This window comes from Meleagris gallopavo, chromosome 5 (genome assembly GCF_000146605.3).
Source record: "Meleagris gallopavo isolate NT-WF06-2002-E0010 breed Aviagen turkey brand Nicholas breeding stock chromosome 5, Turkey_5.1, whole genome shotgun sequence".
Taxonomy (NCBI): Eukaryota; Metazoa; Chordata; class Aves; order Galliformes; family Phasianidae; genus Meleagris; species Meleagris gallopavo.
Window position 1 is genome coordinate 55638876 of NC_015015.2, and position 14742 is coordinate 55653617.

Genomic DNA, 14742 nt, shown 5'->3' on the forward strand with positions numbered 1-14742 from the left:
AAAAGCGCCGCAGTCACACCTCCCCCCGCCCTCCCCGCTCCCCATCCGCAAAGCTTCCACCCTCCCTCCCCCCCCCCCCCCGCCGTCCCCCCCTCAGAACTGCGGGCTTCCCGCTGGGGGAAGCCACCATCTAGTGGAGAGAGCGGGGATTGGATTTTTTAATTCTATTTTAGACAGGCGTTATATACATCTATACGTGTTTGGGCCAAACGTTGGTGAGGTTACCGCTGTGTGGGATGGGGGGTCCTCAGTGGGGCTGCGGGGGGGAGGGTTGATGCTTTGGGCTGTGATGAGTCCTCTGGGTTGGAGCTGTTGGGTGTTCTGAAGTGGTGAGAGTTCGGGGAGGAAAGGAAGAGGAGAAAAGGAGAAGGAAATAAAAGAGTGGAAAAGGAGGGGAACGAAAGTGAAGAGGAAAGGATGAGAAAAAGAAGAAAGAGAAGGGAAGATAAAGAAAAAGTGAAAGGAAAACAAAATGAAAATAGATGAGAAGGAAGAAAAGGAAAGAAGAAAGAGAAAAATAAAAGGAAAAAGAAAGAAAAAAAAGCAGAAAGCCTTCTGAAGAAGGCTGCTACCCATCAGCACACAAAGGCCCAGATTTCCTATCTCGTTAGAAGCAAATCTGAGTAAAAACATCACAGCAGGGAGGATGGAAGAATTAAACGCAGCATCTCTTGCTTGTTCCGAAACAAAGTCTGGGAGCTGCCCACCAAGACGTGACTGCATTTTCATTACCTTGCACGGTGCCGTGGGCTGAGAGCTGCCCCATTCCTAGCAGTTGGAAACCTGCTTCCAACTCAAGATTGTGCCAGCAGCACAGATAGAAAGGCAGTTTTTGTACTTAATTAGCAATTAAGTGTGTCTGGTGCTGACAGAACGATGGGGATTTTAGGTTTTAGATGAAGCCAGGCTGCTGGGGGGGGAGGAAAACCTTCCTCCTATGACGAACGGTTGAGGGAAGTGGGCTTGTTTAGCTTGGAGAAGAGAAGGCTGCAGGGAAACCTCATTGTGGCCTTCCAGTACTTGAAGGAAGCAGATAAACAGGAGGGGGAACGGCTGTTTGTGAGGGTGGATGGTGATAGGACAAGGGGAATGGTTTTAAAGTGAGACAGGGGAGGTTTAGGTTGGATATGAGGAGGAAGTTTTTCCACCCAGAGGGTGGTGAGGCACTGGAACAGGTTGCCCAAGGAGGCTGTGGATGCCCCATCCCTGCAGGCATTCAAGGCCAGGCTGGATGTGGCTCTGGGCAGCCTGGGCTGCTGGTTGGTGACTCTGCACTACCTGGTTAAAATAAGAGATCAGGAATAATGTTCCGGTGTAGATAGCTGTGGTTACAACTCTGCCAAGTGAAATTACAAAGCCTGCCCACGAGGTGCTGTGGGATGAGCGTCTAACATGTTGCTGCAAGCAGATCCATTGGTTGGGCCCTGGGAACAGCTTGCTGGTTGCTTACAGGTTGCTAAAAATGAAAGATACAAATGAGCCCATCAAAACACGTCAGAATATCTGGAGACCTTTATATCACATTATTTTCAGGCCAGGAGAAAAGCAAACAGTTTGCCAGTGGTAGAGCATCAAATGCTGCTGGACTTGATGGAGACTTTTTAGTATTTGTTAAGAAGTTGGGCTGAAAGAGAAGACCATAGCAGGCAGATTTATTTACACATTTTCACATGTCTGGGAAGATACTTAAAGACTGAAAAGCTGGAAAAAGCCATAGCGGTTCAAGAGCCCACCAGCTCTTGGCGGATCTCTTTCTTCAGTCTTACAGCAAGATCACAGAATGGCCTGGGTTGCAAAGGAGCACAATGCTCATCCAGTTCCAACCCCCTGCTGTGTGCAGGTCGCCAACCAGCAGCCCAGGCTGCCCAGAGCCACATCCAGCCTGGCCTTGAATGCCTGCAGGGATGGGGCATCCACAGCCTCCTTGGGCAACCTGTTCCAGTGCCTCACCACCCTCTGGCTGAAAAGAGATGTAAGGGTAAGTTCTGGTGTGATTCAGGTTGGACTTGGAGCAGGTCACCCTGCAGAAGAAGGTTTGCCAGATCTAGAGTTGGCCACCTAGGAAGAAGGCAGCTTTCAAAGGAGCAGCAGCAGCTGGGTTGTCGATCTTGTCTTCACGTATGGCAGTGCCTGGGGGAAAGCAGTGCTTTCCAAGCTGTCATGTGCCATAAATCACTGGCCTGTTTGGTCTTTGATCAATGAAACGTGCCGCCATAGAAAGGGGTCTGCTAACCTTGGCAGCCAGAGCAGCCACATGAGAAAGGCATTGCCTGCTCCCTCGGGGCTCCCTGCTTGCCGGAATCCTCCTCAGCCTGCCAGCAACAGCCCACCCCAGGCTTCCTGCAAGCTGCTGCATTCTGAACTTGGAGTCTTGGCTCTTTCCCTGCAGGGGAAAATGGTGAAATCAAGGACCCTCGGGAAGACCAAAACCCCATACCTAGAGCAGGGTGCCTGCACTGTGTCTGAGCAGTTAAGAAGCAGCACAACATCTGTATCTCGCAGCCAGTTCTGGCAGCAGGAGACTGATGCACGATGAGCCTGGTAACTTCTGGGGTCTTGCTGTCTGGACTCAATAACACCTGTAAACTCAGAAGGAAAAAAGAAGAGGACCAACTACAAAGATAATTCACAAGTTAGCAATCCCTCCTCTAACTTGTTAAAGTAGCCCTGCTCACAAAGAGCTGATAGACATCGAAATAAAGATCATTATGAGAAATATAAGTGATGCATTAGATTTCTCAGCAGTCCCCTGACTTCAGCTGCTATTGAGAAGTCTGCCAAGAAACACTAGATTTGGAGTGGTAATGCAGTGGGAGAGCAAAGAATATTAGGACAGCCCTAAACCTTCATTTACAGAGACAAAAGCCTGGAGGAAGCATCTGAAACCTAGAGGAGCTTTCTAGGCACGAACTTGCTCCTGATACAAGGACACCACAGATTGAAGCTATGAAGCAAAGGTAACAATTTGTGTAGATAATTTACTGCAGAAGTAATTCTGGGATTCATCTGACCCTCAGAAGAACATCCAGTCACCCTGCTGGTGTTTTCTAAAAAAAATGGGAATGCAGTAAGTGTGGCAATGATGATGGCAGAAGTCACAGTGATGGCATTTCTATGGTGGAGGAGTGCATGTGCAGGGAGGGTGAACTAAACCAAGTGGAGAGGATTAACTCCTATTTATATTCCGCAACAAAAATCATTACAAATTAATAATGCCCCAACACTGTTCAAAAGAATCAACTCTTACAGCTAGATGCCCGCATGTACTCCTGATGTCACCACGTCCATAAACCTAACCTATAATGAGTAGAAAAAGAATGTTTTATTACATTTATTACAACAGAATGACAGAGGTTTTTTTCTCCTGTCAGTAGAGCTCAGAGAGTTTTTGTGGATCACAGGATGGTTTTATTTCTACTTTACAGCCTTTTTCCCTGTTTTAAGACAATCAAGAGATGCACAGGACAGCTTTAAGGCTGCTTCTGTTACTTCTCTCCTCATTCATTTTTTGAGATGGCTTCTTAGAAGAAGGGCAAATGTAATAAGCCAGCTACTGTACTTGCCATAACTCTCAGTTGGGTCTTTGATTTGGGCCAGCAAGGAAGCTTGTTACATCTGATAAAGCATCTAAGCATCTCTGGAAAATGCTATTAAAAATAGAACATGAAACAAATGAAAAGCTGGGAGACTTAATGGTAAATACATGGCCTGGAAGTTCAGCACAGCTACATCCTGTTTGCCATTATTATTTAATACTGGCATCGATCGGTAGAAGGATAAGACAGACCAGGCAATTCTCTGTGGAGTTTACTTGAATACCGTTCCAGTCTGAGATTAAAAAAAAGCCCAGAAGCTTGCCTCATACTGTCTTGTTGGGAAACTTTAATAAATTGGTGCTGCTGGTAGTTTTACAGTAGTAAAAAAAACCCCACCAAACTCCCTTCTTTCTTTGATCGTCCCCAAGGACAAACCAAGTCCCTGCTAACCACAAAGCAGTGCCCAGCTCCAGGTTAGAAGTAGTGCAGCACTAAGCCATCCCTCTGGACTAATGGTCTGCATGGCCTCTGTACCAAATGCAGGTAGGGTAAATTGTTCATGTGACACCATGCACACAAGGTAGTCTAAAAAGCAATTATTTCTACCATCATCGCCTCTCCTTCCATGCAGAACAGTCAGCAACACAGACAGAGGGGCTAAACTCAGCAACCACCTTCCTCCATCAGGTCTGTAGCAACCAAGCTAGCAAAACTCAGGACAACAGAAACAGGGAAGGTGATCTTTGTTTTCAAAACTGATTTCACCCCTCTCCTTCTTGCATGTTCACATACTCACTAACAGCAAGACGTGTGTCCAAATGGTTGAGACTGCCTACAGTGAAAGAGAAGACAAGGAATGTTTGTCTATCAAATCCTCATGCCTTCGCAGCTCAGACTGAGTGCCGAAGACACCAGATGGTATTTAGAGTCTTTATAAGCTCTCAATACAGGCAGCTCTGGTTCTTTTGAAGTTGCATCACTCTGTTGTTTCTCCACATCTGCACTGTGTTCTCACCTGCCTTGCTACCACCAGCACTCCAGCCAGCAATTGCTCCTTCAGTTATTACACTCTGTGCGTTCCTCTTAGTGTTCTCAGCCTCTCAAATTGCCCCACATACACCATTCATTGCCATGATGATTTCCAAACAGAACCATTTGTCTTTGGAAGTTATCCGTAAGCACTTTTCAGTCCTTTCTCAAATATATATGCATTTAACTCCTGTTTGATACACAGTGCAAACAGCAGGCTGATTTGGCCAGCCGTTTATTCCAGAGTTCTCTGGCAAGGAAGGTCACTCTAGGTAGAGCAGATAAACAGTCTCACACAAAGCCTATGGATATTTGGCTGGAAATCTGTGGCCATGTGCATCAATTCCCAACCTCTATCTATCTTCACAAGCAAGCACAACCCTTTTCATGACCACTTAAGTCTTTTACTCAAAAATGAATGCCAGGAATTTAGAAGAATCAAGGCAAAACTAACACAAAAGAAAACAGAGTGACAGAAAGATGAAGATGGAATACCTCGAGTAGGAGAAGCTGCCTTCCCTGTTTTGGAGGTGTGTGACACAGAAATCAGCACCAGGGCAGCACTGATACAGGAGAGTGCAGCTGAAATGCTTGGAACACAGCTTTTTCTCCCTGGGACTGAGCATGTGTCCTGAAAATGGGTATGGGGCAAAGGGACAAAGGAACACGATGAAAGACACAGAGCAGGCACTCCCTGTTTTTACAGGTTCTAGCAAGTGTCTGCATTTGTGTCTTATATCAGCAGATTTGAAACCCAACCTGTCTTTGGCTCTCAAGCAAAACAACAACTTCCCTTCTCATCGGCCATTTTTACTGCTTTTGACAATGCTACTGAGAGAAAAAAATAAATAAATAGTTTTCAACAGTTCTTTAGCTTCTTTCTTTATTAGAGTAAGCAAATGTCCTGGGACTACTGATAAAAGGAAAAGTAATGGTCAACTTTTCATCCAGTCTGACAATGCAAGTAAACAGAATTGGAAATTCCCCAAGCAGGCAACTCGGATAAGAATAGCACAGCAGAACTGCTCAAGTAACTCCATGGAGTAATTAACTAACATTTGTATGGAGAACAAGTTCTTGCAGCCCTTGCCGGAAGATTGAAAATCTGTTGCAAGATGACATAGTAGTAGCAGCTCAGGCTTGAAAGTGTCAGCAAGGTTTAGTTCAAGGCAACAAATAGCAACAGAACCCTTTCCACTGGTTCACTGGGCTTTGGCTCAGACCCTTCACATGCACATCATTTCAAAATAGCCCCAAACAGTGTCCTGAACAACTTCTCCTTCTAGCTCCTGTCACAGTACAGCCTTTGTCTACAGAATAAATATGGGTTTGACTACAGAGAATGTACCCTTTCCTTCATTTGTCACACTCTGTAAAGTGCCAGGTTTCTAAATTTTAAGGAATTAAGATGATATATAGCTCTAATATTTTAAATATAATAAATATAGAATAAGCTATGTGCATTTCAACTTCACTTGCAAGTTTTGTTTGCAAGTAGATAAAGCTAAATTTAGTAATCAAAATAGCCTGCAGTAGTACTCCATGAAAAATTAGTAAGAAGCTATAAAAATAATCCCATCCTTCAAGTAGATCCTACGCACTTCTTCTGTCCACATTGCACAGAGAAATGTAATGTTCCTGTGAGCGTATGGAGCGAAGACACATAAGGAAGCTGAAAATTGCCTAGCAATGAAAAGCAAAACTGTACAAGTTAATGCTAGATATCCTCCCATAAACAGTCTGTTCTCTACATTTAACCTTGGTGCATACAACCCAATTCTTTTATTTTTGTCTCCATTAAAAAACTCTTCCAGGATGAACATCTTGCAAGATCTGGGTTGATTCATCTTCATCTTGCTCCTTTTTACTGCAGAGTGGGAAAGACTCTTGAACAAACTGCCTACACATTGGACACTGCTGAAAATACTTAATGCAGCCATCGCACAGGCACGTGTGCCTGCAGGGCAGGAGTACCCAGTTCACTGTGCCATTCTGGCACACAACGCAGTCTTTACTGTTTTCTTCATGCAATTCTGGTTCATCTTCAGCCAGTCCAGCCTTTTCCAGCAAGCTTCTATCTGTGCTTCTCTCATCTGGAGAGGTACCACACGAAGGTGGCGTAGGACTATTTGCAGACATGAAGAGCTGCTAAAATACACATATACACAAACATTTAGCACAAGTCAGCAAACTACCCCCAGTACCTGGACACACATGTTTCATGTAAATTTTCACCAGGACAGATTTGTTTGGTCCCACTGGGTCAAATAGGGCCAGACTCATTCCTTGCATGAGTCAGGACAGTTCCCTGGCCTTCAATATACATATAATTCTATGCTTCTGAAATACAAAACACTGGCAAAATAGTAAAGATAAGATGTCAAATCTTACCTTAATCAAATCAGTGTGCATGCGTGAACTTTAACTGAACCGCACTGGTTGTGAGCAGCTCAGGTTTCTGTTTCTGGCTTATCATTATCTGTGCCTTGAGGGATGCTTCTACCCACTCCCACCAAACATATATCTCAGCAAACCTTCAGAAGTACTTCTCTTTACCCATTCTGCTCTTTCTCACGTTGAAATCCTTTATTCCCTTCTAGGGTGTTTTATGGAAAGAACAAATTCTTCTGGACATGACCTGCTAATAAAGCCAGTGAACTGCCATGCAGACAAAGGTGCCCATAGGGAACACACTACTCAACTGTATCACACAGTGCAGCTGCACAGTTGTTTCTGTTTACTTTAAGCTGTATTTTTTACAACAGCAACAGAAAATCAAACCTCAAATGGAGTCAACTTGGAAGTTTACCTGGATCAACTATGTCAGTAAAAGATGGCCAAGACAAACATCTCTTGGGAAAACTTTATTTCCAGATGAATGCTAAGTGAGTCAATTGAATTGGTTTGGCACAATTTCCAGCTAGTTGATATTATACATTATTGTTATTATCATGATAATAAGGTGACATAGAACTACATCATCAACAGACATGGGACACAGACAGTCCCAAACACACATAGATAAGGGAAACTGAAGAGGAATGAAGAGAACATAGGCTCATCTGATAACAGCCTGCACTAATCTTTGTACACACACTGTGGTAAAAAGAAATTAAGAAGTCTTCTAAGGCTTTTCCAGTTGTATAGCAAAAGAGGAGAAAGTGCTGCTTTGAGAGACTAGCAAGGAAATAATTGTTTTGTAGAGAAGCAACATTCAAGAGCTAGTTAATTTATTACTAGTGCTTTAACAGGTGGACAGGACCCAGGCCTCCAAGACTAGAAACAACTTCCCTAGTAAATCTTGGATATTTTCAGATATTCCTGCACAGTAACTTTGGCTGGAATTTCTCAACTAATAAAATAATTGTAACTATTACTGCAAGGAACTTGATAAAAAGTCATGTACTAACTTAAGCACCTGAAAGCCCACACAAACTAAGCTTAGCACAAGTGTCAGTACGTGGCTTACCTTCAGATCATGGTATTGGCCTTGAGCTAGAAGTAGGTACTGATATAATATTCTGCAGGAAAGTCTGTAGCTCTCGTCAGGAACATGAATTACAGCCACCATTGAAATCTACCAAATGAAAAAGTATGTTTAATATCTTTCCTTTTCATGATATGATTCATATAAAATGGTGTGTCATAGAATGGTTTGGGTTGGAAGGAACCTCAGGCTTTAAAGATTACATATGCTGTTACAACTTCTGACCTGCTCACTTCCTCAGACAATCAGGTCTTCATCAATACTGACTTCAAGCACAGAGGAAAACAGAATGCTGGCCAAGGTAAAAATGGGAAGTGGCACAAGATAGCTCTTTGTGGAGCCTCAGCTTCCTGCCCTGGTCATCCATTGCACCCTGCTGTAACCAGCTTAGAGCAGAGAGTTGCTCTGCCTGCTCTCAGCTGCTGGAATTGGGCCTCATACCAAAAAGGCACCCAAGCACATGCCCTCCTCCTGAAGCTCAGTGCTTATGCAACTGAGGTAGGGCTTACACACTCACGCATGTGTCTCAGCCTCACACTTCAAATCCACTACATGGCTAATTACATACAGAGCTTATATACATACATACCTGTGCATGTGTATTTATACTAACTGAATTTACTATCCTTTTATGCAATAAAGGTTTTTTTCTTATCACAATGCCTCAAGAAAATTCGCAGAGCTTCGTGCTGGCTTAGTTTTGGAACCTGAAAGTCATCAGTTCTCCACGAGAATTACAGCCCTCGTGCTTTGATGAGGTTCAAAAAGCTAGCAGTTCTCAGTGTGTCTGTATTACATCATCACACCCCAAATGCTGTTTCAGTGGCAATGCATGTCCTCAGCTCAATGCTCGTTCAGACACTGAGGCAACTTTCTGAATCATGAGTAGGACCCATTCCAGATGGAAATGTCTCAGCTCTTTAAGGTGTTGTTTCCTCTGTTATGCTACCTCATAGTACAGAAATCTATACAGTGATACTAGAACCTAGCATTAACTTTGTGCTGTTTGATCATAAATTTTCCTTTCGAGTGTTTTCTATCTCTTGTACACCACAACCAAGTTACTTCTCAATCTTCTGTTTAATACACTGAGTCTTCTACACCTTCAGTTCTGCTATTCTTCAAATAATTTCTGTAACCTTTTTCTGTTGTCACATGAATCTGGTGTGGAAAATTAGAGGAAAATTCCAGCACAAAACCACACAGGCATGATCTGGCCACATATGCATTCAGGATGAAATTTAGCCCATGTTCTTAGCTTTCAAGTCAGCAATCAGCACAAATATCTCTGCCAGATCTAAAAAAGAAGGTCTTTCTTTGCCAACAGCAATCTGAAAGACCATATCAGCAACAGGAGCTCCACCACAGATAAATATCCCTGAAATATATTCCTGTATTACTTACAATATCATATATTTCCCTGTCTTCTTCATCAGCTAATGTCAGCAGTGCTATCAGAGGATAGCAAAGTCGAGGCACTGGGCCAAAGTCGACAACTTGAGCATCTTCTGGTAGCTGACAATATTTTTCTTCCTTGTCATTTTTTTTGATGCTTTATTTGTGTCAAGGAAAACAATCAGTGTCACAGCGATAGCAGACGTGTGACGTTTGCATAAAGAATATTTGTCATCATATTTGTCATCATATTTATTCCTAATTACATCGTACCAAGAGCTGCCTCATGTTCACAGCTCTCCCTGTGCCAGCAAATTAGCATATTTTGTCACAACAATTTAAAGAAAGGATACAAGTATTGCTGTCTGTAGAGATATTCATCATACAGAGCATCCTCTAACGCCTGAGGAGTATTTATTCTGAAGCAGTAGACATGTTTTTGCAACGCCTCATGGAGTTTTTGAACATTGCAGCCCCAGTAGCACGTAAGAACACAGTCTTCCAGACAGTCAGGTGTCAGTGTTACACCCTCTTTTAAAAAGAAGATAAGGACTTCATTAATGCCATTAACTCACCAATGTGCAGGAATTCCGGAACTGCTAAGTGCAGGGTTTTAAAAGGAAACAGGCAGAAAACAACGTCAGCATCCCAGATCTTTACCATTTTAATCTAATCTTTAAAAATTCAAACTAGGTTTGGTGCTTCTGGAAGACAACGATGAGAAGGCAGTGGGTGTGAGGAGACACAAACACTGCCTGAGCTAAGAGAAGCAGCATGTGCACTACAAAGGGTAAATTTTAACTTGTGCTAACATTTTACAAGCACACTGGAAGGCTCAAGAGTATAATCTCTAGACCAAAGTCCGTCCCCTCTTTAGACAATGACAGTAATTGAATCACTGACCTACAACACCCACCGTGGCCTACAAGGATAAGGCCCTCTTGGTCATGCAGAGGAATGCTAAAAAGAGGATGTGTGCTGCATTCCCTTCTTAAAAACCAAGCATCCAGCACTGCAACCTCTACAATGCTAACAGCACAAACAGGAACACAACTCTTGAGAAGTCCCACCAAATTCAAGTGCTCAAACCTGCTGGAAAATTCATGTGATTTGATGACTAACTGCAGGGGTTTGTTCTGAGTGTGCTTCTTTGTTGTTTGTTTTGTTGTGTTTCTGTTTTCTTTTTAGTTTTTTAAAGAAATGAAGACAAAGAATGTTCTGCTGCAGCCCTTTTCTCATCCACTGGAAGGCTTTGCATCTGTTTGGGTGCAAAACGCTCGGCCTTGTTTCATACTCCCAAGCATGCAGAAGTACATGAATTTTACTTCCTGTGTGGGTGATCTCAAGGATTTTAGGGACTACTTGATCCACGCAGATAATTCACTTCAGTTTCCATTGAATCATGCACACATATTTTCTTTATAAAGTAGTGCAGTTCCAAACATCAGTGGAGAAGAAATTTGATTTTGAATCAGATGGTGCATATTCTATACTAAATTCTAATCAAAGTCTACAAAAAACACTGACAGTAATTGGTAATCTGCAAGGTTTTTAATTACTTAAATACCTGTTATAGCAGGAAGTGGTTCATTAATAAGAATTACACTGTTCTTAAATATCCAAATATTTTGCTTTAAACACAGAATCATAGAATCATAGAATGGCCTGGTTGAAAAGGACCACAATGATCATCTAGTTTCAACCCCTTGCTATGTGCAGGGTCACCAAGCACCAGACCAGGCTGCCCAGAACCTGTTTTTAGCCTATTTCTGAATGGTGACAAAATGATTATTCCTTCTGTAATGATGGAAGTGTATTTCTGAGAAAGTACTGATAAGTGGTGAGAGCAAGAAATAGAAAGAACTATATTTAGGAACACAAACTAACAAAAATTAAGCACATTAGAAATCTACTGACTTGTTACCGAAGCTGTGTCAGGATGAGAGATTTCTAAACCAAAAGGATTCTTCACTTGTCTCATCTGCTTCTTCAGTACTCTGGTGCTGGATTCTGTTTCTTCTGAGTTTCTGAGAATAACAGGAACCCCCAGTCCAAACCTGAGAGACACAGAATAAGAAGAATGAGCACGTTATGCACTGCTGTTGGCATGTTTGAGTTTCTGTTCAGCTCTAAATAACTTGCAGCACAATAAATGGATCCAGTGTGGCTCTGCACAATATCTGTTAGGATGCATATAAGAGAGCATATCAACAAGAGGGGGAATGGCTGTTTTTAAGGGTGGGTAGTGATAGGACAAGGGGGAATGGTTTCAAACTGAGACAGGGAAGGTTTAGGTTGGATATTAGGAGGAAGTTTTTCAGCCAGAAGGTGGTGAGGCACTGGAACAGGTTGCCCAAGGAGGCTGTGGATGCCCCATCCCTGCAGGCATTCAAGGCCAGGCTGGATGTGGCTCTGGGCAGCCTGGGCTGCTGGTTGGTGACCTGCACATAGCAGGGGGTTGGAACTGGATGAGCACTGTGCTCCTTTGCAACCCAGGCCATTCTGTGATTCTGTGCATAAATAACATAGGTTGCCAATTCAGCTCCAGCTTTTCGTGGCAGAAGATAGGGGTCTTCAGTGTTTAAAAACAAACAGAGGGAGAATACTTTGACAGTATTTCCAGAGAGAGTGAAATTAGTGAGGATGGTCAATGCCCCCTAGTGGTAAACGGTTAACCAAAGCTTTCTTACCATTGACATTCTGCATCCAATCACACGACAAAAAAGCCATTGCTTACTGAGATGGAACAGATTTAAGGACAGGGTGCTCTGCAGGAAGACCTGAGAGTGAATCATTCAGCCCTGTGGCAAGCATAGCTGTAACTGCAGCCAGTGAGATGGCTTTAGAGATCAAGATCCTGATTTTGCATTTTATCCTTGATCACAACAAAATGCCATGTCTAAATCAGAGGTCTGACAACCTCTGCATTGAGCCAGAAACCAAATGTGAAACAGCCAAGACTGAATCACAGGTGCAACTCTAAGACCTCTCCAAAGGTGAAACTAGCACGCAAGCCCAGCTATAGCTTGGACAACTTCTGAACCTTTGCTTCATCTACTTAAACATCCCATCAATGAAAATAAAAATCAAGGAAAATGACAAGAAATACTTCAGGATGGTTTCTGACATCATCTTAAAAACCCTGAGGTTTTCACATTGCCCGGGGCTCTTAGGGAACTGCCACAGAAGATCAAGATCTACAAAAGAAGCTCTACAGAACACTTCCTTTTTCTTTTGGCTAAAAATAATTCAGTGTTAAGATGACAGCAGTAACTGTCAGTAAGCAAGGGATAATTAGAGAAGCCACCTTAGATACACAACCAGAAAACCGCTTCAGAGACTGATGGGATTTTTGTACCTGCATGAATCCAGCACTGCCTCATTACTAAGGTGACACGGAGAGGCTGTGGGGAGTCCTTTGCTAATCTATTTGAGAACACAGTTATTAATTAGCTCAGGCTGCATTGTCACCATTTAGTCCTTCTGCTGCCATCGTTGTCTGTTCAATGGCCTCAAATTTTGCTTTATGAAGTCATTGGCTGGAAAGTTTTGAACAGCACAAAGTGTCAGCTCTTCCTGCACCAACCATTTCCATGTTGTACACTGGAACAGCAGCTGTTACAGTGATGGATCTTGTCTCAGTAACTGCAGCTGAAAAAGGCACTACCAACTTCAGCATAATCCATCTGAAAATCACTGCATGTACAACACAGCTCTGAGCCAAACAGACAATTTTGTGGCTTTACTGCTCCTTATTTCCTGGCTTCAAAATCTTTATTTGACACACAGGAGTCCAAAAAGAGAGAAAACAGAGCTTTTACTGACACCAAGCTCTTGCAAAGTGCTTGTTAATTCATGTTGGAGGTACCTTTTGTGAGACTAATGGAAAAACATCAGTCAAAAATGATTTTCAAGTTGAGGAAACTAAATTCACAAAGCCAGCCTCGATAGCAACAGCCTGCTCCTGGCAGTCCAACGTGTATCTGCCTTTAGCATTTCATGCCTTGCTTTCCTCAGTATCACAGCTATATCTAAAAAGAAAAAAGTGGTGAAAAAGAGTCTATATTTCTTACTCCATCTTTGATAAATTCCCTTGGTTTGCCAGGCTGGTGGAAGCATTGACTTCTTTGCTGATATAACATAGGGTGCTCAGCCATGCTTAGTTTGTGCACGTGGAACATCAGATCTCTTACCCAGTGCAACTAAACACAGCCGTGCCTACTTTGCAGGGGCTGTAATGAATTATGCCAGCTTAACATCTTACTCATAAAGAAACCACGTGCAGCAGCTGCTTCACTTATTCAGCATCTAAGACTCAGTGGAGCTAATCTCTCCAGCCACACATAAAGATGCCTCCTGTTTTATACCATCTGGCTGATTCCAAAGTAAGAACCCTGTTCTTTGGAAACTTCCAAATCCTCTGGTTGAAAGCAACAGGATAATCACCATGAAAAAAAAGAAAAAAAAGAAAAAAAAGGCTCCAGTATGGTTTTAGCAGCAGCTGAAGGCAAAGGGCCCTCTTTGCTCAACAGTAAGATACAGCACTTCTGTCAATTTTAAGGCAGCGTTCAGCATACAAAGGATGAAAAAAGCTTTTATGATTTAACTTTCCACCAGCCCAGGTTGACAGCTGGTATATGGGACAATTAATTTCTTTAGAACCATACTAGTTTAGAAAAGGCAGGTAGTTCCAATGGTTTTGTTCAAGTTGATTTCTTCAGTGGGCGGTGTGGACATGGAAGAGATGCTGAGCTCACAGCTCCCCCTGCTACAAGCATTCATCTCCAGTTAGGAGGCAACTCACAGGGCTGTATGCAGCCAACCTAAACTCCACTTTTGTCTCTGTGCCCATCTAACGAGCTGGCTCTTCCAGCAAGCTTCCTGTTCAGTAACCTGTTCTCTAAGTAGGGCCACTGCCTGTAAAAAAATGATGCTCTTCAAATCAAGGCATGGTTTTGCAAATTAAAACATCAGTATTCCTAAGCAGTTGGTGTTTTTCAGGCTAGCTGCCACCATCATGTGTATGTTTATAAACAGGTTGATGATTGATTGATCCTGAATGATTGATTGATGCTGGAGAAAAGGCAGGGGGGTGACCTCATTGCAGCATTTCAGTACCTAAAGGGAACCTATAAAACAGAAGGGGAGTCAACTCTTGAAAGGGTAGATAACAGCAGGACAAGGGGAAATGGTTTGAAGTTGAGGGAGGGCAGATTTCAGTTGGATGTGAGGGGGAAGTTCTTTTCCATGAGAGTGGGGAGGTGCTGGAACAGCTGCCCAGAGAGGCTGTGGATG

General features: G+C 43.0%; 1 protein-coding gene across 3 annotated transcripts in view; it reads right to left on the bottom strand.

The window, feature by feature from the left end:
- Positions 1-5431: 5431 nt before the first annotated feature.
- Positions 5432-14742, bottom strand: part of CGRRF1 (cell growth regulator with ring finger domain 1) — a 12166-nt gene continuing 2855 nt past the window's right edge. For 2 of the 3 annotated variants that reach the window (XM_010712121.3, XM_010712123.3), the window contains 5 exons: positions 11365-11504; positions 9801-9978; positions 9457-9604; positions 8035-8142; positions 5432-6713 (listed from right to left, as the gene is read on the bottom strand). In XM_010712121.3, the coding sequence (XP_010710423.1) occupies positions 6363-6713; positions 8035-8142; positions 9457-9604; positions 9801-9978; positions 11365-11504 (925 nt within the window). In that variant the 3' untranslated portion in view covers positions 5432-6362. The remainder of the gene's footprint in view (positions 6714-8034; positions 8143-9456; positions 9605-9800; positions 9979-11364; positions 11505-14742) is intronic. The other variant, XM_010712122.3, reaches the window with a different exon arrangement.